This window comes from Anomaloglossus baeobatrachus, chromosome 4 (assembly GCF_048569485.1).
Source record: "Anomaloglossus baeobatrachus isolate aAnoBae1 chromosome 4, aAnoBae1.hap1, whole genome shotgun sequence".
Taxonomy (NCBI): Eukaryota; Metazoa; Chordata; class Amphibia; order Anura; family Aromobatidae; genus Anomaloglossus; species Anomaloglossus baeobatrachus.
In genome coordinates, this window is record NC_134356.1 from 705877737 (window position 1) to 705905301 (window position 27565).

Genomic DNA, 27565 nt, shown 5'->3' on the forward strand with positions numbered 1-27565 from the left:
TTCCCCCCAGCCTGTATCATATTGCAATCAGGCTTCAGCAGTAGCTATTGTCATTGATTTGGTGGGGGTTGCATATATATATTGTTCTTCTCAGCATGGGACTTCTCCAATCTACAACTTGGTAAAAAGAACAGAGCCAGCCGTCTAAAGTCCATTCATGCATCAAATGGCCAGGGGGAGGTGTGCTCACCTAAGGGGCTGATCCCAGGATAGAAGAACATGTTAGTTCAGTTAGTTGGATATCGGCTGGAGAAGGATGAGGACCTATGGCTGAGTTTTGAAGAGGAAGGGAGCGAGATCTGATTCGGCGGACAGATCTCGTCGTCCAGTGGATTGTGTGGGATTTCTGGGACTCTGAAGAGGACTATTTCGTCGTGATCTGGCACTTTGGGTTATCGGGAGGTGCCCCCGAATCTGTTTTATTTGGACTTGTCGTGTGCTGTTCCTGTATTCCTGTTAGTAAACCTGTTGGATCATCCTCGGCCTGTTGTCTCTCTTTGCTCTGATGTACACCCCGTCACAGCCTGTCCATTATCTACAGACATCTTCAGCAGGAGAAGAGCTGTATTCAGGCCCTGATGATTTGCCAAGTGACCCTGATATCTTGACTTCCCTACCAGGAGTCTATGGAGTGGGAGCCACAGCCACGCGTTCTTATGATCTTCAGCATAAACATCTACAGGAGGTCGTGCTGGATGGCCAAAAAGTTGTTGGCTTTCGTGACACTGGGGCTTTTCTCACCATCGCAGATCCCCGAGTAATTCAACCAGAAGCAATTCAAAAGGGACCAGGAATTGCCATTGAATTGGCTGGAGGTACTCAAAGATACATTCCAAGAGCGAGTGTGACCCTGGATTATGGCTTTGGGGCAAAACAATGCATAATCGGTGTGATGAGCGGCCTTCCTGCAGACATTCTCCTAGGCAATGATGTGGGAGATATACAATGCCGATTTGTGGGTGCAGGAAGCAGAGTTTAAGTGAAGGAGGATACAAACTGGACCCGAACATTCAACCCTACATCTTCATCATACACTAAAGAACCTGGAGCCAACACCCAAAATGCAGATTTACTGTCCAGGCAAGAGGAGCCTTGAGTCCTGTCAGCCATGCCTGCGTGTACTTAACCAGCGACCTGTAGAGGTCCCTAGTACGTACACAAGTTGGGAGGGGAAGGAATTGTCATGATGTATGTAGTTTTCTCCATCCCATATTTTTGTATAAGATGCCATGTGATGTATTTTACCTTCTCACTGTATTTGCTGTAATACTATGTCTTGGGATGTAAGTGACCATACCTTCCCCCTAGCCTGTATCATATTGCAATCAGGCTTCAGCAGTAGCTATTGTCATTGATTTGGTGGGGGTTGCATATATATATTGTTCTTCTCAGCATGGGACTTCTCCAATCTACAACTTGGTAAAAAGAACAGAGCCAGCAGTCTAAAGTCCATTCATGCATCAAATGGCCAGGGGGAGGTGTGCCCACCTAAGGGGCTGATCCCAGGAGAGAAGAACATGTTAGTTCAGTTAGTTGGATCTCGGCTGGAGACGTGCTAGGATCTATAGCTGAGGCTGGATCCTGGGGTCTGTGTGTGTGAGCTGTTACAGACTGGAGATCCGCGGCCACGTGGGATTGTATTTGTTGTTGTTTGTGTCCCTGGATCTTTTGTTTTTTTTGTTGTGGACTCCTTGCAGATTTGAAGGATTTATATTTATGTTTGCTGCTTTATCTTTGTGGTTCCAATAAAGCCCTTTGGATTGTTCCTTGGCCTGGCATCCCTCACTGCTCTGTTGCATGCCCCGTCACACATACATGTAGAGATACAATGGTGAGGAGCTCTCCTGACCCCATACATGTAGAGATAATATGGAGAGGAGCTCTCCTGACTCCGTACATGTAGAGATAGAATGGTGAGGAGCTCTCCTGACCCCGTGCATGTAGAGATATAATGGTGGGGAGCTCTCCTGACCCCGTACATGTAGAGATACAATGGTGGGGAGATCTCCTGACCCCGTACATGTAGAGATACAATGGTGCGGAGCTCTCCTGACCCCATACATGTAGAGATACTATGGTGCGGAGCTCTCCTGACCCTGTACATGTAGAGATACAATGGTGGGGAGATCTCCTGACCCCGTACATGTAGAGATACAATGGTGGGGAGCTCTCCTGACCCCGTACATGTGGAGGTACAATGGTGCGGAGCTCTCCTGACCACGTACATGTAGAGATACAATGGTGAGGAGCTCTCCTGATTCCATACATGTAGAGATACAATGGTGAGGAGCTCTCCTGACCCCATACATGTAGAGATAATATGGAGAGGAGCTCTCCTGACCCCGTACATGTAGAGATACAATGGTGAGGAGCTCTCCTGACCCCGTACATCTAGAGTTACAATGGTGGGGAGCTATCCTGACCCCGTACATGTAGAGATACAATGGTGAGGAGCTCTCCTGACCCCGTACATGTAGAGATACAATGGTGAGGAGCTCTCCTGACCCCGTACATGTAGAGATACAATGGTGAGGAGCTCTCCTGATTCCATACATGTAGAGATACAATGGTGAGGAGCTCTCCTGACCCCATACATGTAGAGATAATATGGAGAGGAGCTCTCCTGACCCCATACATGTAGAGATACAATGGTGAGGAGCTCTCCTGACCCCGTACATCTAGAGTTACAATGGTGGGGAGCTATCCTGACCCCGTACATGTAGAGATACTATGGTGGGGAGCTCTCCTGACCCCGTACATGTAGAGATACAATGGTGAGGCGCTCTCCTGACCCCGTACATGTAGAGATACAATGGTGAGGAGCTCTCCTGACCCCGTACATGTAGAGATAAAATGGGGAGGAGCTCTCCTGACCCCGTACATGTAGAGATACAATGGTGCGGAGCTCTCCTGACCCCGTTCATGTAGAGATAAAATGGTGCGGAGCTCTATTGACCCCGTTCATGTAGAGATACAATGGTGAGGAGCTCTGACCCCGTACATGTAGAGATAAAATGGTGAGGAGCTCTCCTGACCCCGTACATGTAGAGATAAAATGGTGAGGAGCTCTCCTGACCCCGTACATGTAGAGATACAATGGTGCGGAGCTCTCCTGACCCCGTACATGTAGAGATACAATGGTGAGGAGCTCTCCTGACCCCGTACATGTAGAGATACAATGGTGCGGAGCTCTCCTGACCCCGTAGATGTAGAGATAATATGGAGAGGAGCTCTCCTGACCCCATACATGTAGAGATACAATGGTGCAGAGCTCTCCTGACCTTGTACATGTAGAGATACAATGGTGAGGAGCTCTCCTGACCCCGTTCATGTAGAGATACAATGGTGAGGAGCTCTCCTGACCCCGTACATGCAGAGATACAATGGGGGGAGCTCTCCTGACCCCGTACATGTTGAGATACAATGGTGGGGAGATCTCCTGATTCCATACATGTAGAGATACAATGATGAGGAGCTCTCCTGACCCCGTTCATGTAGAGATACAATGGTGTGGAGCTCTCCTGACCCCGTACATGTAGAGATACAATGGTGGGGAGATCTCCTGATTCCATACATGTAGAGATACAATGGTGAGGAGCTCTCCTGACCCCGTTCATGTAGAGATACAATGGTGAGGAGCTCTCCTGACCCCGTACATGTAGAGATACAATGGTGGGGAGCTCTCCTGACCCCGTACATGTAGCGATACAATGGTTGGGAGATCTCCTGATTCCATACATGTAGAGATACAATAGTGAGGAGCTCTCCTGACCCCGTACATGTAGAGATACAATGGTGGGGAGCTCTCCTGACCCCGTACATGTAGAGATACAATGGTGAGGCGCTCTCCTGACCCCGTACATGTAGAGATACAATGTGGAGGAGCTCTCCTGACCCCGTACATGTAGAGATACAATGGTGCGGAGCTCTCCTGACCCCGTACATGTAGAGATACAATGGTGGGGAGCTGTCCTAACCCCATACATGTAGAGATACAATGGTGCAGAGTAAAGTCTTACTTTGATGGGGACACAACTTCGAAGCAGAGTCTTCTGTCAGCATCAGGACACAGCTTCACAGCACAGAGCCGAAGATCGACAATCACCACTGTCAGAACATTCTGGAAGAACAATCAGTTACTCCATGATAATACGACATATGAGTCAGTGATGAGTAGATGGTGGACAAGTCTATTCTGACAAAACTGCTGATAAAGAGCATACCCTGTGTGAGCGGTTGTCAGCCTTGCGCCCCGGTGATGACATCACTGGTATAATGACCTGTGATCAGACATGAGACCACACCCTTTATATACAGCCCCACCCTGGTGATATTGTATATCCTGTGGGAGGTTGTCAGCCCCGCCCCCTGTTGCTAGAATGATTGAATATATGCGCTTATTTACAGTTTTGTAATGCGAGAATATATTAATAATAGGTAAAAAATGTCTTCCTCTAGAGCAGCAAGGGGACATGGCATCACCTGACTGTGTAACATATACTGACATAGTTTTGGGGTCAAATAGTTTCCTTTTGTTCAGCATTTCTCTAGTAACGTGTCACCTTACAGCTCTCGATATGACCAACTATCATCAATGATCCATGTGAGCACAGAACGGGCTGTGTAGCCAGTAAAGTCTAATGGTTGTGCTACAGAATCTGAGATCCTTCATCCTCTCATCTTCCCGACTCCTGAATCTGTCCGATTGTTCCACACTGATATTGTAGAACATCTTCTGTACTCACCACTTTCTTCTGGTAGACCAGCTGATTATTCTGAATAGAGAACCAGCGACTGTAGAGAGAAAAAGCAGCAATTACTTCTGTCAGTGAGTGAACGCATGCCCCATTATTTACCGTGCTATAAAACCTCTTCAGAGATGACCCATCCGCAAATGCAACAGAAACCTGGGACCTAAAATATATCAACCTTGAGTAGAGGAACCTGAAAGATATGAACCTAGAATAGAAGAACTGAGAATAAAGGAGCCTGGAGTAGAGGCACCTAAAATATATCAACCTTGAGTAGAGGAACCTGAAAGATCTGAACCTACAATAGAAGAACCGAGAATAAAGAAGCCTAGAGTAGAGGCACCTAAAATATATCAACCTTGAGTAGAGGAACCTGAAAGATATGAACCTACAATAGAAGAACCGAGAATAAAGAAGCCTGGAGTAGAGGCACCTAAAATATATCAACCTTGAGTAGAGGAACCTGAAAGATATGAACCTACAATAGAAGAACCGAGAATAAAGGAGCCTGGAGTAGAGGCACCTAAAATATATCAACCTTGAGTAGAGGAACCTGAAAGATATGAACCTACAATAGAAGAACCGAGAATAAAGAAGCCTGGAGTAGAGGCACCTAAAATATATCAACCTTGAGTAGAGGAACCTGAGAGATCAGAACCTACAACAGAAGAACCGAGAATAAAGAAGCCTAGAGTAGAGGCACCTAAAATATATCAACCTTGAGTAGAGGAACTTGAAAGATCTGAACCTACAATAGAAGAACCGAGAATAAAGAAGCCTAGAGTAGAGGCACCTAAAATATATCAACCTTGAGTAGAGGAACCTGAAAGATCTGAACCTACAATAGAAGAACCGAGAATAAAGAAGCCTAGAGTAGAGGCACCTAAAATATATCAACCTTGAGTAGAGGAACCTGAAAGATATGAACCTACAATAGAAGAACCGAGAATAAAGAAGCCTGGAGTAGAGGCACCTAAAATATATCAACCTTGAGTAGAGGAACCTGAAAGATCAGAACCTACAACAGAAGAACCGAGAATAAAGAAGCCTAGAGTAGAGGCACCTAAAATATATCAACCTTGAGTAGAGGAACTTGAAAGATCTGAACCTACAATAGAAGAACCGAGAATAAAGAAGCCTAGAGTAGAGGCACCTAAAATATATCAACCTTGAGTAGAGGAACCTGAAAGATATGAACCTACAATAGAAGAACCGAGAATAAAGAAGCCTGGAGTAGAGGCACCTAAAATATATCAACCTTGAGTAGAGGAACCTGAAAGATATGAACCTACAATAGAAGAACCGAGAATAAAGAAGCCTGGAGTAGAGGCACCTAAAATATATCAACCTTGAGTAGAGGAACCTGAAAGATATGAACCTAGAATAGAAGACCCGACAATAAAGGAGCCTGGAGTAGAGGCACCTAAAATATATCAACCTTGAGTAGAGGAACCTGAAAGATATGAACCTGTGAGAGAGTGAGAGTGTACAAAACTCTTATTTACTGTTCATTGTATGCATTGTTACTGACCAGTCACAAGAGGCCGCTGTTTTGCATCTGCATTCGACTGTTTGGTTACTATAGCAACATCTCAACAGACTTCTCCACTGGACTTTGAAAGCTGAGGAAGTGCTGTGTGTGAGCTGCAGGGAAATCGAGAAGTGTGCGTAATGGAAAGGAGCCGCCGCAGAAACATTTACATGAATTGGGAGAAGATTCGTGTTGGAATTTAGCGAGGAGAACCACGTGTGAGCAGCATCCTGTGCCGGAGATCACCATTCTGCAGTTGCTGGCTGTACTGGTTCATCATGAGAGGATCTCCAAGTCTCTGGTTATGGCAGATTGTGTTGCTGAGCTGCGTGGCTTCTCTTCCCACTTTTACCATCTGCCTTATCTGTGAGGCTTCAGCAATTTAGGATATTCAGGGGATTTAAGGGATTTGTTTATGTTAAAGCCCGCTTTACACGCTACAATATATCTTACGATGTGTCGGCGGGGTCACGTCGTAGGTGACGCACATCCGGCATCGTAAGGTACATTGTAGTGTGTGACAGGTACGTGCGATTGAGATTGAACGTTAAAACGTTCATCGCATACACGTCGTTGAATCCTGACGAATTGCACGTCGGGTTGTTCAATGTTCCCGAGGCAGCACACATCGCAGTGTGTGACACCCTGGGAACATTGAACAGATCTTACCTGCCTCCCGCGGCTCCAGCCGGCAATGCGGAAGGAAAGAGGTGGGCGGGATATTTAGGTCCCGCTCATCTCCGGCCCTCCGCTTCTATTGGCCGGCTGCCGCGTGACGCCGATTTGACGCCGAACGTCCCTCCCACTCCAGGAAGTGGACGTTCGCCGCCCACATCGAGGTCGTATGGACGGGTAAATATGTGTGACGGGGGTTAATCATTTGTGCGGCACATTCAACAAATTGAACGTGCCTCACATACGATGGGGGCGTTGCAAATCGCATACGATATTGTATGCAAAATTGCAACGCAGGCTTTAGGTAGATGGGTTGTAAGCTCTTGTGCTGCTCCACTGGTAGGGCATGTTCACACACACAATTACTCCTGTGCTACACCACTGGTAGGGCATGTTCACAAACACAAAATTACTCCTGTGCTGTACCACTGGTAGGGCGTGTTCACACACACACACACAATTACTCCTGTGCTGCACCACTGGTAGGGTGTGTTCACACACACAATTACTCCTGTGCTGCACCACTGGTAGGGCGTGTTCACACACACAATTACTCCTGTGCTGCTCCACTGGTAGGGCGTGTTCACACACACAATTACTCCTGTGCTGCACCACTGGTAGGGCATATTCACACACAATTACTCCTGTGCTGCTCCACTGGTAGGGCGTATTCACACACACAATTACTCCTGTGCTGCACCACTGGTAGGGTGTGTTTACACACACAATTACTCCTGCGCTGCACCACTGGTAGGGCGTGTTCACACACAATTACTCCTGTGCTGCTCCACTGGTAGGGCGTGCTCACACACACAATTACTCCTGTGCTGCACCACTGGTAGGGCGTGCTCACACACACAATTACTCCTGTGCTGCTCCACTGGTAGGGCGTGTTCACACACACAATTACTCCTGTGCTGCACCACTGGTAGGGCGTGTTCACACACACAATTACTCCTGTGCTGTACCACTGGTAGGGCGTGTTCACACACACAATTACTCCTGTGCTGCTCCACTGGTAGGGCGTGTTCACACACACAATTACTCCTGTGCTGCACCACTGGTAGGGTGTGTTCACACACAATTACTCCTGTGCTGCACCACTGGTAGGGCGTATTCACACACACAATTACTCCTGTGCTGCACCACTGGTAGGGTGTGTTCACACACACAATTACTCCTGTGCTGCTCCACTGGTAGGGTGTGTTCACACACACAATTACTCCTGTGCTGCACCACTGGTAGGGTGTGTTCACACACACAATTACTCCTGTGCTGTACCACTGGTAGGGCGTGTTCACACACACAATTACTCATGCGCTGCTCCACTGGTAGGGCGTGTTCACACACACAATTACTCCTGTGCTGTACCACTGGTAGGGCGTGTTCACACACACAATTACTCCTGTGCTGCTCCACTGGTAGGGCGTGTTCACACACACAATTACTCCTGTGCTGCACCACTGGTAGGGTGTGTTCACACACAATTACTCCTGTGCTGCACCACTGGTAGGGAGTGTTCACACACACAATTACTCCTGTGCTGCACCACTGGTAGGGCGTATTCACACACACAATTACTCCTGTGCTGCACCACTGGTAGGGCGTGTTCACACACACAATTACTCCTGTGCTACACCACTGGTAGGGCGTGTTCACACACACAATTACTCCTGTGCTGCTCCACTGGTAGGGCATGTTCACACACACAATTACTCCTGTGCTGCACCACTGGTAGGGTGTGTTCACACACACAATTACGCCTGCGCTGCTCCACTGGTAGGGCGTGTTCACACACACAATTACTCCTGTGCTGTACCACTGGTAGGGCATATTCACACACACAATTACTCCTGTGCTGCACCACTGGTAGGGTGTGTTCACACACACAATTACTCCTGTGCTGCTCCACTGGTAGGGTGTGTTCACACACACAATTACTCCTGTGCTGTACCACTGGTAGGGCGTGTTCACACACACAATTACTCCTGTGCTGCTCCACTGGTAGGGCGTGTTCACACACACAATTACTCCTGTGCTGCACCACTGGTAGGGTGTGTTCACACACACAATTACTCCTGTGCTGCACCACTGGTAGGGCGTGTTCACACACACAATTACTCCTGTGCTACTCCACTGGTAGGGCGTGTTCACACACACAATTACTCCTGTGCTGCACCACTGGTAGGGCATGTTCAAACACAATTACTCCTGTGCTGCTCCACTGGTAGGGCGTATTCACACACACAATTACTCCTGTGCTGCACCACTGGTAGGGTGTGTTCACACACACAATTACTCCTGTGCTGCACCACTGGTAGGGTGTGTTCACACACACACACAATTACTCCTGTGCTGCACCACTGGTAGGGTGTGTTCACACACACAATTACTCCTGTGCTGTACCACTGGTAGGGCGTGTTCACACACACAATTACTCCTGCGCTGCTCCACTGGTAGGGCGTGTTCACACACACAATTACTCCTGTGCTGTACCACTGGTAGGGCGTGTTCACACACACAATTACTCCTATGCTGCACCACTGGTAGGGCGTGTTCACACACACAATTACTCCTGTGCTGCACCACTGGTAGGGTGTGTTCACACACACAATTACTCCTGTGCTGCTCCACTGGTAGGGCGTGTTCACACACACAATTACTCCTGTGCTGCACCACTGGTAGGGTGTGTTCACACACACACACAATTACTCCTGTGCTGCACCACTGGTAGGGTGTGTTCACACACACAATTACTCCTGTGCTGTACCACTGGTAGGGCGTGTTCACACACACGATTACTCCTGCGCTGCTCCACTGGTAGGGCGTGTTCACACACACAATTACTCCTGTGCTGTACCACTGGTAGGGCGTGTTCACACACACAATTACTCCTGTGCTGCTCCACTGGTAGGGCGTGTTCACACACACAATTACTCCTGTGCTGCACCACTGGTAGGGTGTGTTCACACACACAATTACTCCTGTGCTGCTCCACTGGTAGGGCGTGTTCACACACACAATTACTCCTGTGCTGCTCCACTGGTAGGGTGTGTTCACACACACACACAATTACTCCTGTGCTGCACCACTGGTAGGGTGTGTTCACACACAAAATTACTACTGTGCTGTACCACTGGTAGGGCGTGTTCACACACACAATTACTCCTGCGCTGCTCCACTGGTAGGGCGTGTTCACACACACAATTACTCCTGCGCTGCTCCACTGGTAGGGCGTGTTCACACACACAATTACTCCTGTGCTGTACCACTGGTAGGGTGTGTTCACACACATTTACTTCTGTGCTGCTCCACTGGTAGGGCGTGTTCACACACACAATTACTCCTGTGCTGCACCACTGGTAGGGTGTGTTCACACACACAATTACTCCTGTGCTGCACCACTGGTAGGGCGTGTTCACACACACAATTACTCCTGTGCTGCTCCACTGGTAGGGAGTGTTCACACACACAATTACTCCTGTGCTGCACCACTGGTAGGGCATGTTCACACACAATTACTCCTGTGCTGCTCCACTGGTAGGGCGTATTCACACACACAATTACTCCTGTGCTGCTCCACTGGTTGGGCGTGTTCACACACACAATTACTCCTGTGCTGCACCACTGGTAGGGCATGTTCACACACAATTACTCCTGTGCTGCTCCACTGGTAGGGCGTATTCACACGCACAATTACTCCTGTGCTGCACCACTGGTAGGGCGTGTTCACACACACAATTACTCCTGTGCTGCACCACTGGTAGGGCGTGTTCACACACACAATTAATCCTGTGCTGCTCCACTGGTAGGGCGTGTTCACACACACAATTACTCCTGTGCTGCACCACTGGTAGAGCATGTTCACACACAATTACTCCTGTGCTACACCACTGGTAGGGCGTGTTCACACACACAATTACTCCTGTGCTGCACCACTGGTAGGGCGTGTTCACACACACAATTACTCCTGTGCTGCTCCACTGGTAGGGCGTGCTCACACACACAATTACTCCTGTGCTGTACCACTGGTAGGGCGTGTTCACACACACAATTACTCCTGTGCTGCTCCACTGGTAGGGCATGTTCACACACACAATTACTCCTGTGCTGCTCCACTGGTAGGGCGTATTCACACACACAATTACTCCTGTGCTGCACCACTGGTAGGGTGTGTTCACACACACAATTACTCCTGTGCTGCACCACTGGTAGGGCGTGTTCACACACACAATTACTCCTGTAATGCTCCACTGGTAGGGCGTGCTCACACACACAATTACTCCTGTGCTGCACCACTGGTAGGGCATGTTCACACACACAATTACTCCTGTGCTGCTCCACTGGTAGAGCGTGTTCACACACACAATTACTCCTGTGCTGCTCCACTGGTAGGGCGTGCTCACACACACAATTACTCCTGTGCTGCTCCACTGGTAGGGCGTGTTCACACACACAATTACTCCTGTGCTGCACCACTGGTAGGGCGTGTTCACACACACAATTACTCCTGTGCTGCACCACTGGTAGGGTGTGTTCACACACACAATTACTCCTGTGCTGCTCCACTGGTAGGGTGTGTTTACACACACACACACAATTACTCCTGTGCTGCACCACTGGTAGGGTGTGTTCACACACACAATTACTCCTGTGCTGTACCACTGGTAGGGCGTGTTCACACACACACAATTACTCCTGCGCTGCTCCACTGTTAGGGCGTGTTCACACACACAATTACTCCTGTGCTGTACCACTGGTAGGGCGTGTTCACACACACAATTACTCCTGTGCTGCTCCACTGGTAGGGCGTGTTCACACACACAATTACTCCTGTGCTGCACCACTGGTAGGGTGTGTTCACACACACACAATTACTCCTGTGCTGCTCCACTGGTAGGGCGTGTTCACACACACAATTACTCCTGCGCTGCTCCACTGGTAGGGCGTGTTCACACACACAATTACTCCTGTGCTGTACCACTGGAAGGGCATGTTCACACACAATTACTCCTGTGCTGCACCACTGGTAGGGTGTGTTCACACACACAATTACTCCTGTGCTGCTCCACTGATAGGGTGTGTTCACACACACAATTACTCCTGTGCTGCTCCACTGGTAGGGCGTATTCACACACAATTACTCCTGTGCTGCACCACTGGTAGGGCGTGTTCACATACACAATTACTCCTGCGCTGCTCCACTGGTAGGGCGTGTTCACACACACAATTACTCCTGCGCTGCTCCACTGGTAGGGCGTGTTCACACACACAATTACTCCTGTGCTGTACCACTGGTAGGGCGTGTTCACACACACAATTACTCCTGTGCTGCTCCACTGGTAGGGCGTGTTCACACACACAATTACTCCTGTGCTGCACCACTGGTAGGGTGTGTTCACACACACAATTACTCCTGTGCTGCTCCACTGGTAGGGCGTGTTCAAACACACAATTAATCCTGTGCTGCACCACTGGTAGGGTGTGTTCACACACAATTACTCCTGTGCTGCTCCACTGGTAGGGCGTGCTCACACACACAATTACTCCTGTGCTGTACCACTGGTAGGGCGTGTTCACACACACAATTACTCCTGTGCTGCTCCACTGGTAGGGCGCGTTCACACACACAATTACTCCTGTGCTGCTCCACTGGTAGGGCGTATTCACACACACAATTACTCCTGTGCTGCACCACTGGTAGGGTGTGTTCACACACACAATTACTCCTGTGCTGCACCACTGGTAGGGCGTGTTCACACACACAATTACTCCTGTAATGCTCCACTGGTAGGGCGTGCTCACACACACAATTACTCCTGTGCTGCACCACTGGTAGGGCATGTTCACACACACAATTACTCCTGTGCTGCTCCACTGGTAGAGCGTGTTCACACACACAATTACTCCTGTGCTGCTCCACTGGTAGGGCGTGCTCACACACACAATTACTCCTGTGCTGCTCCACTGGTAGGGCGTGTTCACACACACAATTACTCCTGTGCTGCACCACTGGTAGGGCGTGTTCACACACACAATTACTCCTGTGCTGCACCACTGGTAGGGTGTGTTCACACACACAATTACTCCTGTGCTGCTCCACTGGTAGGGTGTGTTCACACACACACACACAATTACTCCTGTGCGGCACCACTGGTAGGGTGTGTTCACACACACAATTACTCCTGTGCTGTACCACTGGTAGGGCGTGTTCACACACACACAATTACTCCTGCGCTGCTCCACTGTTAGGGCGTGTTCACACACACAATTACTCCTGTGCTGTACCACTGGTAGGGCGTGTTCACACACACAATTACTCCTGTGCTGCTCCACTGGTAGGGCGTGTTCACACACACAATTACTCCTGTGCTGCACCACTGGTAGGGTGTGTTCACACACACACAATTACTCCTGTGCTGCACCACTGGTAGGGTGTGTTCACACACACAATTACTCCTGTGCTGCTTCACTGGTAGGGTGTGTTCACACACACAATTACTCCTGTGCTGCTCCACTGGTAGGGCGTATTCACACACAATTACTCCTGTGCTGCACCACTGGTAGGGCGTGTTCACATACACAATTACTCCTGCGCTGCTCCACTGGTAGGGCGTGTTCACACACACAATTACTCCTGCGCTGCTCCACTGGTAGGGCGTGTTCAGACACACAATTACTCCTGTGCTGTACCACTGGTAGGGCGTGTTCACACACACAATTACTCCTGTGCTGCTCTACTGGTAGGGCGTGTTCACACACACAATTACTCCTGTGCTGCACCACTGGTAGGGTGTGTTCACACACACAATTACTCCTGTGCTGCTCCACTGGTAGGGCGTGTTCAAACACACAATTAATCCTGTGCTGCACCACTGGTAGGGTGTGTTCACACACAATTACTCCTGTGCTGCTCCACTGGTAGGGCGTGTTCACACACACAATTTCTTCTGTGCTGCACCACTGGTAGGGCATGTTCACACACACAATTACTCCTGTGCTGCACCACTGGTAGGGCGTGTTCACACACACAATTACTCCTGTGCTGCACCACTGGTAGGGCGTGTTCACACACACAATTACTCCTGTGCTGCACCACTGGTAGGGCGTGTTCACACACACAATTATTCCTGTGCTGCACCACTGGTAGGGCATGCTTACACACACAATTACTCCTGTGCTGCACCACTGGTAGGGTGTGTTCACACACACAATTACTCCTGTGCTGCACCACTGGTAGGGCGTGTTCACACACACAATTACTCCTGTGCTGTACCACTGGTAGGGCGTGTTCACACACACAATTACTCCTGTGCTGCTCCACTGGTAGGGCGTGCTCACACACACAATTACTCCTGTGCTGCACCACTGGTAGGGCGTGTTCACACACACAATTACTCCTGTGCTGCACCACTGGTAGGGCATGCTCACACACACACAATTACTCCTGTGCTGCACCAATGGTAGGGCGTGCTCACACTCACAATTACTCCTGTGCTGCACCACTGGTAGGGCGTGCTCACACACACAATTACTCCTGTGCTGCACCACTGGTAGGGCGTGCTCACACACACAATTACTCCTGTGCTGCACCACTGGTAGGGCGTGCTCACACACACAATTACTCCTGTGCTGCACCACTGTTAGGGCGTGTTCACACACACAATTACTCCTGTGCTGTACCACTGGTAGGGCGTGTTCACACACACAATTACTCCTGCGCTGCTCCACTGCTAGGACATGTTCACACACACAATTACTCCTGTGTTGCACGACTGGTAGAGCGTGTTCACACACACACAATTACTCCTATGCTGCTCCACTGGTAGAGCGTGTTCACACACACAATTACTCCTGTGCTGCACCACTGGTAGGGCATGTTCACACACACAATTACTCCTGTGCTGCTCCACTGGTAGGGCATGTTCACACACACAATTACTCCTGTGCTGCACCACTGGTAGGGCGTGTTCATACACACAATTACTCCTGTGCTGCTCCACTGGTAGGGCGTATTCACACACAATTACTCCTGTGCTGCACCACTGGTAGGGTGTGTTCACACACACAATTACTCCTGTGCTGCACCACTGGTAGGGCGTGTTCACACACACAATTACTCCTGTGCTGCTCCACTGGTAGGGAGTGTTCACACACACAATTACTCCTGTGCTGCACCACTGGTAGGGCATGTTCACACACAATTACTCCTGTGCTGCTCCACTGGTAGGGCGTATTCACACACACAATTACTCCTGTGCTGCTCCACTGGTAGGGCGTGTTCACACACACAATTACTCCTGTGCTGCACCACTGGTAGGGCATGTTCACACACAATTACTCCTGTGCTGCTCCACTGGTAGGGCGTATTCACACGCACAATTACTCCTGTGCTGCACCACTGGTAGGGCGTGTTCACACACACAATTACTCCTGTGCTGCACCACTGGTAGGGCGTGTTCACACACACAATTACTCCTGTGCTGCACCACTGGTAGGGCGTGTTCACACACACAATTACTCCTGTGCTGCTCCACTGGTAGGGCATGTTCACACACACAATTACTCCTGTGCTGCACCACTGGTAGGGCGTGTTCATACACACAATTACTCCTGTGCTGCTCCACTCGTAGGGCGTATTCACACACAATTACTCCTGTGCTGCACCACTGGTAGGGTGTGTTCACACACACAATTACTCCTGTGCTGCACCACTGGTAGGGCGTGTTCACACACACAATTACTCCTGTGCTGCTCCACTGGTAGGGAGTGTTCACACACACAATTACTCCTGTGCTGCACCACTGGTAGGGCATGTTCACACACAATTACTCCTGTGCTGCTCCACTGGTAGGGCGTATTCACACACACAATTACTCCTGTGCTGCTCCACTGGTAGGGCGTGTTCACACACACAATTACTCCTGTGCTGCACCACTGGTAGGGCATGTTCACACACAATTACTCCTGTGCTGCTCCACTGGTAGGGCGTATTCACACGCACAATTACTCCTGTGCTGCACCACTGGTAGGGCGTGTTCACACACACAATTACTCCTGTGCTGCACCACTGGTAGGGCGTGTTCACACACACAATTAATCATGTGCTGCTCCACTGGTAGGGCGTGTTCACACACACAATTACTCCTGTGCTGCACCACTGGTAGAGCATGTTCACACACAATTACTCCTGTGCTACACCACTGGTAGGGCGTGTTCACACACACAATTACTCCTGTGCTGCTCCACTGGTAGGGCGTATTCACACACACAATTACTCCTGTGCTGCACCACTGGTAGGGTGTGTTCACACACACAATTACTCCTGTGCTGCACCACTGGTAGGGCGTGTTCACACACACAATTACTCCTGTAATGCTCCACTGGTAGGGCGTGCTCACACACACAATTACTCCTGTGCTGCACCACTGGTAGGGAATGTTCACACACACAATTACTCCTGTGCTGCTCCACTGGTAGAGCGTGTTCACACACACAATTACTCCTGTGCTGCTCCACTGGTAGGGCGTGCTCACACACACAATTACTCCTGTGCTGCTCCACTGGTAGGGCGTGTTCACACACACAATTACTCCTGTGCTGCACCACTGGTAGGGCGTGTTCACACACACAATTACTCCTGTGCTGCACCACTGGTAGGGTGTGTTCACACACACAATTACTCCTGTGCTGCTCCACTGGTAGGGTGTGTTCACACACACACACAATTACTCCTGTGCTGCACCACTGGTAGGGTGTGTGCACACACACAATTACTCCTGTGCTGTACCACTGGTAGGGCGTGTTCACACACACACAATTACTCCTCACTGTTAGGGCGTGTTCACACACACAATTACTCCTGTGCTGTACCACTGGTAGGGCGTGTTCACACACACAATTACTCCTGTGCTGCTCCACTGGTAGGGCGTGTTCACACACACAATTACTCCTGTGCTGCACCACTGGTAGGGTGTGTTCACACACACACAATTACTCCTGTGCTGCTCCACTGGTAGGGCGTGTTCACACACACAATTACTCCTGCGCTGCTCCACTGGTAGGGCGTGTTCACACACACAATTACTCCTGTGCTGTACCACTGGAAGGGCATGTTCACACACAATTACTCCTGTGCTGCACCACTGGTAGGGTGTGTTCACACACACAATTACTCCTGTGCTGCTCCACTGGTAGGGTGTGTTCACACACACAATTACTCCTGTGCTGCTCCACTGGTAGGGCGTATTCACACACAATTACTCCTGTGCTGCACCACTGGTAGGGCGTGTTCACATACACAATTACTCCTGCGCTGCTCCACTGGTAGGGCGTGTTCACACACACAATTACTCCTGCGCCGCTCCACTGGTAGGGCGTGTTCACACACACAATTACTCCTGTGCTGTACCACTGGTAGGGCGTGTTCACACACACAATTACTCCTGTGCTGCTCCACTGGTAGGGCGTGTTCACACACACAATTACTCCTGTGCTGCACCACTGGTAGGGTGTGTTCACACACACAATTACTCCTGTGCTGCTCCACTGGTAGGGCTTGTTCAAACACACAATTACTCCTGTGCTGCACCACTGGTAGGGTGTGTTCACACACAATTACTCCTGTGCTGCTCCACTGGTAGGGCGTGTTCACACACACAATTTCTTCTGTGCTGCACCACTGGTAGGGGATGTTCACACACACAATTACTCCTGTGCTGCACCACTGGTAGGGCGTGCTCACACACACAATTACTCCTGTGCTGCACCACTGGTAGGGCGTGCTCACACACACAATTACTCCTGTGCTGCACCACTGGTAGGGCGTGCTCACACACACAATTACTCCTGTGCTGCACCACTGGTAGGGCGTGTTCACACACACAATTACTCCTGTGCTGTACCACTGGTAGGTCGTGTTCACACACACAATTACTCCTGCGCTGCTCCACTGGTAGGGCATGTTCACACACACAATTACTCCTGTGTTGCTGGACTGGTAGAGTGTGTTCACACACACAATTACTCCTGTGCTGCACCACTGGTAGGGCATGTTCACACACACAATTATTCCTGTGCTGCTCCACTGGTAGGGCATGTTCACACACACAATTACTCCTGTGCTGCACCACTGGTAGGGCGTGTTCATACACACAATTACTCCTGTGCTGCTCCACTGGTAGGGCGTATTCACACACAATTACTCCTGTGCTGCACCACTGGTAGGGTGTGTTCACACACACAATTACTCCTGTGCTGCACCACTGGTAGGGCGTGTTCACACACACAATTACTCCTGTGCTGCTCCACTGGTAGGGAGTGTTCACACACACAATTACTCCTGTGCTGCTCCACTGGTAGGGCGTGTTCACACACACAATTACTCCTGTGCTGCACCACTGGTAGGGCATGTTCACACACAATTACTCCTGTGCTGCTCCACTGGTAGGGCGTGTTCACACACACAATTAATCCTGTGCTGCTCCACTGGTAGGGCGTGTTCACACACACAATTACTCCTGTGCTGCACCACTGGTAGAGCATGTTCACACACAATTACTCCTGTGCTACACCACTGGTAGGGCGTGTTCACACACACAATTACTCCTGTGCTGCACCACTGGTAGGGCGTGTTCACACACACAATTACTCCTGTGCTGCACCACTGGTAGAGCATGTTCACACACAATTACTCCTGTGCTACAACACTGGTAGGGCGTGTTCACACACACGATTACTCCTGTGCTGCACCACTGGTAGGGCGTGTTCACACACACAATTACTCCTGTGCTGCTCCACTGGTAGGGCGTGCTCACACACACAATTACTCCTGTGCTGTACCACTGGTAGGGCGTGTTCACACACACAATTACTCCTGTGCTGCTCCACTGGTAGGGCGTGTTCACACACACAATTACTCCTGTGCTGCTCCACTGGTAGGGCGTGTTCACACACACAATTACTCCTGTGCTGCACCACTGGTAGAGCATGTTCACACACAATTACTCCTTTGCTACACCACTGGTAGGGCGTGTTCACACACACAATTACTCCTGTGCTGCACCACTGGTAGGGCGTGTTTACACACACAATTACTCCTGTGCTGCTCCACTGGTAGGGCGTGCTCACACACACAATTACTCCTGTGCTGTACCACTGGTAGGGCGTGTTCACACACACAATTACTCCTGTGCTGCTCCACTGGTAGGGCGTGTTCACACACACAATTACTCCTGTGCTGCTCCACTGGTAGGGCGTATTCACACACAAAATTACTCCTGTGCTGCACCACTGGTAGGGTGTGTTCACACACACAATTACTCCTGTGCTGCACCACTGGTAGGGCGTGTTCACACACACAATTACTCCTGTAATGCTCCACTGGTAGGGCGTGCTCACACACACAATTACTCCTGTGCTGCACCACTGGTAGAGCATGTTCACAAACACAATTACTCCTGTGCTGCTCCACTGGTAGAGCGTGTTCACACACACAATTACTCCTGTGCTGCTCCACTGGTAGGGCGTGCTCACACACACAATTACTCCTGTGCTGCTCCACTGGTAGGGCGTGTTCACACACACAATTACTCCTGTGCTGCACCACTGGTAGGGCGTGTTCACACACACAATTACTCCTGTGCTGCACCACTGGTAGGGTGTGTTCACACACACAATTACTCCTGTGCTGCTCCACTGGTAGGGTGTGTTCACACACACACACAATTACTCCTGTGCTGCACCACTGGTAGGGTGTGTTCACACACACAATTACTCCTGTGCTGTACCACTGGTAGGGCGTGTTCACACACACACAATTACTCCTGCGCTGCTCCACTGTTAGGGCGTGTTCACACACACAATTACTCCTGTGCTGTACCACTGGTAGGGCGTGTTCACACACACAATTACTCCTGTGCTGCTCCACTGGTAGGGCGTGTTCACACACACAATTACTCCTGTGCTGCACCACTGGTAGGGTGTGTTCACACACACACAATTACTCCTGTGCTGCTCCACTGGTAGGGCGTGTTCACACACACAATTACTCCTGCGCTGCTCCACTGGTAGGGCGTGTTCACACACACAATTACTCCTGTGCTGTACCACTGGAAGGGCATGTTCACACACAATTACTCCTGTGCTGCACCACTGGTAGGGTGTGTTCACACACACAATTACTCCTGTGCTGCTCCACTGGTAGGGTGTGTTCACATACACAATTACTCCTGTGCTGCTCCACTGGTAGGGCGTATTCACACACAATTACTCCTGTGCTGCACCACTGGTAGGGCGTGTTCACATACACAATTACTCCTGCGCTGCTCCACTGGTAGGGCGTGTTCACACACACAATTACTCCTGCGCCGCTCCACTGGTAGGGCGTGTTCACACACACAATTACTCCTGTGCTGTACCACTGGTAGGGCGTGTTCACACACACAATTACTCCTGTGCTGCTCCACTGGTAGGGCGTGTTCACACACACAATTACTCCTGTGCTGCACCACTGGTAGGGTGTGTTCACACACACAATTACTCCTGTGCTGCTCCACTGGTAGGGCTTGTTCAAACACACAATTACTCCTGTGCTGCACCACTGGTAGGGTGTGTTCACACACAATTACTCCTGTGCTGCTCCACTGGTAGGGCGTGTTCACACACACAATTTCTTCTGTGCTGCACCACTGGTAGGGCATGTTCACACACACAATTACTCCTGTGCTGCACCACTGGTAGGGCGTGTTCACACACACAATTACTCCTGTGCTGCACCACTGGTAGGGCGTGCTCACACACACAATTACTCCTGTGCTGCACCACTGGTAGGGCGTGCTCACACACACAATTACTCCTGTGCTGCACCACTGGTAGGGCGTGCTCACACACACAATTACTCCTATGCTGCACCACTGGTAGGGCGTGTTCACACACACAATTACTCCTGTGCTGTACCACTGGTAGGTCGTGTTCACACACACAATTACTCCTGCGCTGCTCCACTGGTAGGGCATGTTCACACACACAATTACTCCTGTGTTGCACGACTGGTAGAGCGTGTTCACACACACACAATTACTCCTATGCTGCTCCACTGGTAGAGTGTGTTCACACACACAATTACTCCTGTGCTGCACCACTGGTAGGGCATGTTCACACACACAATTACTCCTGTGCTGCTCCACTGGTAGGGCATGTTCACACACACAATTACTCCTGTGCTGCACCACTGGTAGGGCGTGTTCATACACACAATTACTCCTGTGCTGCTCCACTGGTAGGGCGTATTCACACACAATTACTCCTGTGCTGCACCACTGGTAGGGTGTGTTCACACACACAATTACTCCTGTGCTGCACCACTGGTAGGGCGTGTTCACACACACAATTACTCCTGTGCTGCTCCACTGGTAGGGCGTGTTCACACACACAATTACTCCTGTGCTGCACCACTGGTAGAGCATGTTCACACACAATTACTCCTGTGCTACAACACTGGTAGGGCGTGTTCACACACACGATTACTCCTGTGCTGCACCACTGGTAGGGCGTGTTCACACACACAATTACTCCTGTGCTGCTCCACTGGTAGGGCGTGCTCACACACACAATTACTCCTGTGCTGTACCACTGGTAGGGCGTGTTCACACACACAATTACTCCTGTGCTGCTCCACTGGTAGGGCGTGTTCACACACACAATTACTCCTGTGCTGCTCCACTGGTAGGGCGTGTTCACACACACAATTACTCCTGTGCTGCACCACTGGTAGAGCATGTTCACACACAATTACTCCTTTGCTACACCACTGGTAGGGCGTGTTCACACACACAATTACTCTTGTGCTGCACCACTGGTAGGGCGTGTTCACACACACAATTACTCCTGTGCTGCTCCACTGGTAGGGCGTGCTCACACACACAATTACTCCTGTGCTGTACCACTGGTAGGGCGTGTTCACACACACAATTACTCCTGTGCTGCTCCACTGGTAGGGCGTGTTCACACACACAATTACTCCTGTGCTGCTCCACTGGTAGGGCGTATTCACACACACAATTACTCCTGTGCTGCACCACTGGTAGGGTGTGTTCACACACACAATTACTCCTGTGCTGCACCACTGGTAGGGCGTGTTCACACACACAATTACTCCTGTAATGCTCCACTGGTAGGGCGTGCTCACACACACAATTACTCCTGTGCTGCACCACTGGTAGGGCATGTTCACACACACAATTACTCCTGTGCTGCTCCACTGGTAGAGCGTGTTCACACACACAATTACTCCTGTGCTGCTCCACTGGTAGGGCGTGCTCACACACACAATTACTCCTGTGCTGCTCCACTGGTAGGGCGTGTTCACACACACAATTACTCCTGTGCTGCACCACTGGTAGGGCGTGTTCACACACACAATTACTCCTGTGCTGCACCACTGGTAGGGTGTGTTCACACACACAATTACTCCTGTGCTGCTCCACTGGTAGGGTGTGTTCACACACACACACAATTACTCCTGTGCTGCACCACTGGTAGGGTGTGTTCACACACACAATTACTCCTGTGCTGTACCACTGGTAGGGCGTGTTCACACACACACAATTACTCCTGCGCTGCTCCACTGTTAGGGCGTGTTCACACACACAATTACTCCTGTGCTGTACCACTGGTAGGGCGTGTTCACACACACAATTACTCCTGTGCTGCTCCACTGGTAGGGCGTGTTCACACACACAATTACTCCTGTGCTGCACCACTGGTAGGGTGTGTTCACACACACACAATTACTCCTGTGCTGCTCCACTGGTAGGGCGTGTTCACACACACAATTACTCCTGCGCTGCTCCACTGGTAGGGCGTGTTCACACACACAATTACTCCTGTGCTGTACCACTGGAAGGGCATGTTCACACACAATTACTCCTGTGCTGCACCACTGGTAGGGTGTGTTCACACACACAATTACTCCTGTGCTGCTCCACTGGTAGGGTGTGTTCACACACACAATTACTCCTGTGCTGCTCCACTGGTAGGGCGTATTCACACACAATTACTCCTGTGCTGCACCACTGGTAGGGCGTGTTCACATACACAATTACTCCTGCGCTGCTCCACTGGTAGGGCGTGTTCACACACACAATTACTCCTGCGCCGCTCCACTGGTAGGGCGTGTTCACACACACAATTACTCCTGTGCTGTACCACTGGTAGGGCGTGTTCACACACACAATTACTCCTGTGCTGCTCCACTGGTAGGGCGTGTTCACACACACAATTACTCCTGTGCTGCACCACTGGTAGGGTGTGTTCACACACACAATTACTCCTGTGCTGCTCCACTGGTAGGGTGTGTTCACACACACACACAATTACTCCTGTGCTGCACCACTGGTAGGGTGTGTTCACACACACAATTACTCCTGTGCTGTACCACTGGTAGGGCGTGTTCACACACACACAATTACTCCTGCGCTGCTCCACTGGTAGGGCGTGTTCACACACACAATTACTCCTGTGTTGCACCACTGGTAGGGCGTGCTCACACACACAATTACTCCTGTGCTGCACCACTGGTAGGGCGTGTTCACACACACAATTACTCCTGTGCTGCACCACTGGTAGGGCATGTTCACACACAATTACTCCTGTGCTGCACTACTGGTAGGGTGTGTTCACACACACAATTACTCCTGTGCTGCTCCACTGGTAGGGTGTGTTCACACACACACACAATTACTCCTGTGCTGCACCACTGGTAGGGTGTGTTCACACACACAATTACTCCTGTGCTGTACCACTGGTAGGGCGTGTTCACACACACAATTACTCCTGCGCTGCTCCACTGGTAGGGCGTGTTCACACACACAATTACTCCTGTGTTGCACCACTGGTAGAGCGTGTTCACACACACACAATTACTCCTGTGCTGCTCCACTGGTAGAGCGTGTTCACACACACAATTACTCCTGTGCTGCTCCACTGGTAGGGCATGTTCACACACACAATTACTCCTGTGCTGCTCCACTGGTAGAGCGTGTTCACACACACAATTACTCCTGTGCTGCTCCACTGGTAGGGCATGTTCACACACACAATTACTCCTGTGCTGCACCACTGGTAGGGCGTGTTCACACACACAATTACTCCTGTGCTGTACCACTGGTAAGGCGTGTTCACACACACAATTACTCCTGTGCTGCTCCACTGGTAGGGCGTGCTCACACACACAATTACTCCTGTGCTGCACCACTGGTAGGGCGTGTTCACACACACAATTACTCCTGTGCTGCTCCACTGGTAGGGCGTGTTCACACACACAATTACTCCTGTGCTGTACCACTGGTAAGGCGTGTTCACACACACAATTACTCCTGTGCTGCTCCACTGGTAGGGCGTGCTCACACACACAATTACTCCTGTGCTGCACCACTGGTAGGGCGTGTTCACACACACAATTACTCCTGTGCTGCTCCACTGGTAGGGCGTGCTCACACACACAATTACTCCTGTGCTGTACCACTGGTAGGGCGTGTTCACACACACAATTACTCCTGTGCTGCTCCACTGGTAGGGCGTGTTCACACACACAATTACTCCTGTGCTGCTCCACTGGTAGGGTGTGTTCACACACACAATTACTCCTGTGCTGCACCACTGGTAGGGCGTGTTCACACACACAATTACTCCTGTAATGCTCCACTGGTAGGGCGTGCTCACACACACAATTACTCCTGTGCTGCACCACTGGTAGGGCATGTTCACACACACAATTACTCCTGTGCTGCTCCACTGGTAGAGCGTGTTCACACACACAATTACTCCTGTGCTTCTCCACTGGTAGGGCGTGCTCACACACACAATTACTCCTGTGCTGCTCCACTGGTAGGGCGTGTTCACACACACAATTACTCCTGTGCTGCACCACTGGTAGGGCGTGTTCACACACACAATTACTCCTGTGCTGCACCACTGGTAGGGTGTGTTCACACACACAATTACTCCTGTGCTGCAGCACTGGTAGGGTGTGTTTACACACACACACAATTACTCCTGTGCTGCACCACTGGTAGGGTGTGTTCACACACACAATTACTCCTGTGCTGTACCACTGGTAGGGCGTGTTCACACACACACAATTACTCCTGCGCTGCTCCACTGGTAGGGCGTGTTCACACACACAATTACTCCTGTGCTGTACCACTGGTAGGGCGTGTTCACACACACAATTACTCCTGTGCTGCTCCACTGGTAGGGCGTGTTCACACACACAATTACTCCTGTGCTGCACCACTGGTAGGGTGTGTTCACACACACACAATTACTCCTGTGCTGCTCCACTGGTAGGGCGTGTTCACACACACAATTACTCCTGTGCTGCACCACTGGTAGGGTGTGTTCACACACACAATTACTCCTGCGCTGCTCCACTGGTAGGGCGTGTTCACACACACAATTACTCCTGCGCTGCTCCACTGGTAGGGCGTGTTCACACACACAATTACTCCTGTGCTGTACCACTGGTAGGGCATGTTCACACACAATTACTCCTGTGCTGCACCACTGGTAGGGTGTGTTCACACACACAATTACTCCTGTGCTGCTCCACTGGTAGGGTGTGTTCACACACACAATTACTCCTGTGCTGCTCCACTGGTAGGGCGTATTCACACACAATTACTCCTGTGCTGCACCACTGGTAGGGCGTGTTCACATACACAATTACTCCTGCGCTGCTCCACTGGTAGGGCGTGTTCACACACACAATTACTCCTGTGCTGTACCACTGGTAGGGCGTGTTCACACACACAATTACTCCTGTGCTGCTCCACTGGTAGGGCGTGTTCACACACACAATTACTCCTGTGCTGCACCACTGGTAGGGTGTGTTCACACACACAATTACTCCTGTGCTGCTCCACTGGTAGGGCGTATTCAAACACACAATTACTCCTGTGCTGCACCACTGGTAGGGTGTGTTCACACACAATTACTCCTGTGCTGCTCCACTGGTAGGGCGTGTTCACACACACAATTACTTCTGTGCTGCACCACTGGTAGGGCATGTTCACACACACAATTACTCCTGTGCTTCACCACTGGTAGGGCGTGTTCACACACACAATTACTCCTGTGCTGCACCACTGGTAGGGCGTGTTCACACACACAATTACTCCTGTGCTGCACCACTGGTAGGGCGTGTTCACACACACAATTATTCCTGTGCTGCACCACTGGTAGGGCATGCTCACACACAGAATTACTCCTGTGCTGCACCACTGGTAGGGTGTGTTTACACACACAATTACTCCTGTGCTGCACCACTGGTAGGGCGTGTTCACACACACAATTACTCCTGTGCTGTACCACTGGTAGGGCGTGTTCACACACACAATTACTCCTGTGCTGCTCCACTGGTAGGGCGTGCTCACACACACAATTACTCCTGTGCTGCAACACTGGTAGGGCGTGTTCACACACACAATTACTCCTGTGCTGCACCACTGGTAGGGCATGCTCACACACACAATTACTCCTGTGCTGCACCAATGGTAGGGCGTGCTCACACTCACAATTACTCCTGTGCTGCACCACTGGTAGGGCGTGCTCACACACACAATTACTCCTGTGCTGCACCACTGGTAGGGCGTGCTCACACACACAATTACTCCTGTGCTGCACCACTGGTAGGGCGTGTTCACACACACAATTACTCCTGTGCTGCACCACTGGTAGGGCATGTTCACACACAATTACTCCTGTGCTGCACCACTGGTAGGGTGTGTTCACACACACAATTACTCCTGTGCTGCTCCACTGGTAGGGTGTGTTCACACACACACACACAATTACTCCTGTGCTGCACCACTGGTAGGGTGTGTTCACACACACAATTACTCCTGTGCTGTACCACTGGTAGGGCGTGTTCACACACACAATTACTCCTGCGCTGCTCCACTGGTAGGGCGTGTTCACACACACAATTACTCCTGTGTTGCACCACTGGTAGGGCGTGCTCACACACACAATTACTCCTGTGCTGCACCACTGGTAGGGCGTGTTCACACACACAATTACTCCTGTGCTGCACCACTGGTAGGGCATGTTCACACACAATTACTCCTGTGCTGCACTACTGGTAGGGTGTGTTCACACACACAATTACTCCTGTGCTGCTCCACTGGTAGGGTGTGTTCACACACACACACAATTACTCCTGTGCTGCACCACTGGTAGGGTGTGTTCACACACACAATTACTCCTGTGCTGTACCACTGGTAGGGCGTGTTCACACACACAATTACTCCTGCGCTGCTCCAGTGGTAGGGCGTGTTCACACACACAATTACTCCTGTGTTGCACCACTGGTAGAGCGTGTTCACACACACACAATTACTCCTGTGCTGCTCCACTGGTAGAGCGTGTTCACACACACAATTACTCCTGTGCTGCTCCACTGGTAGGGCATGTTCACACACACAATTACTCCTGTGCTGCTCCACCTGTAGAGCGTGTTCACACACACAATTACTCCTGTGCTGCTCCACTGGTAGGGCATGTTCACACACACAATTACTCCTGTGCTGCACCACTGGTAGGGCGTGTT

General features: G+C 50.5%; 1 protein-coding gene across 2 annotated transcripts in view; it reads right to left on the bottom strand.

The window, feature by feature from the left end:
• ACAP1 (ArfGAP with coiled-coil, ankyrin repeat and PH domains 1) overlaps positions 1 to 27565 on the bottom strand; it is a 417361-nt gene that overhangs the window by 103764 nt on the left and 286032 nt on the right. For both annotated transcript variants that reach the window (XM_075346777.1, XM_075346776.1), the window contains exons 11-12: positions 4746 to 4794; positions 4020 to 4120 (exon numbers count right to left, since the gene is read on the bottom strand). In XM_075346777.1, the coding sequence (XP_075202892.1) occupies positions 4020 to 4120; positions 4746 to 4794 (150 nt within the window). The remainder of the gene's footprint in view (positions 1 to 4019; positions 4121 to 4745; positions 4795 to 27565) is intronic.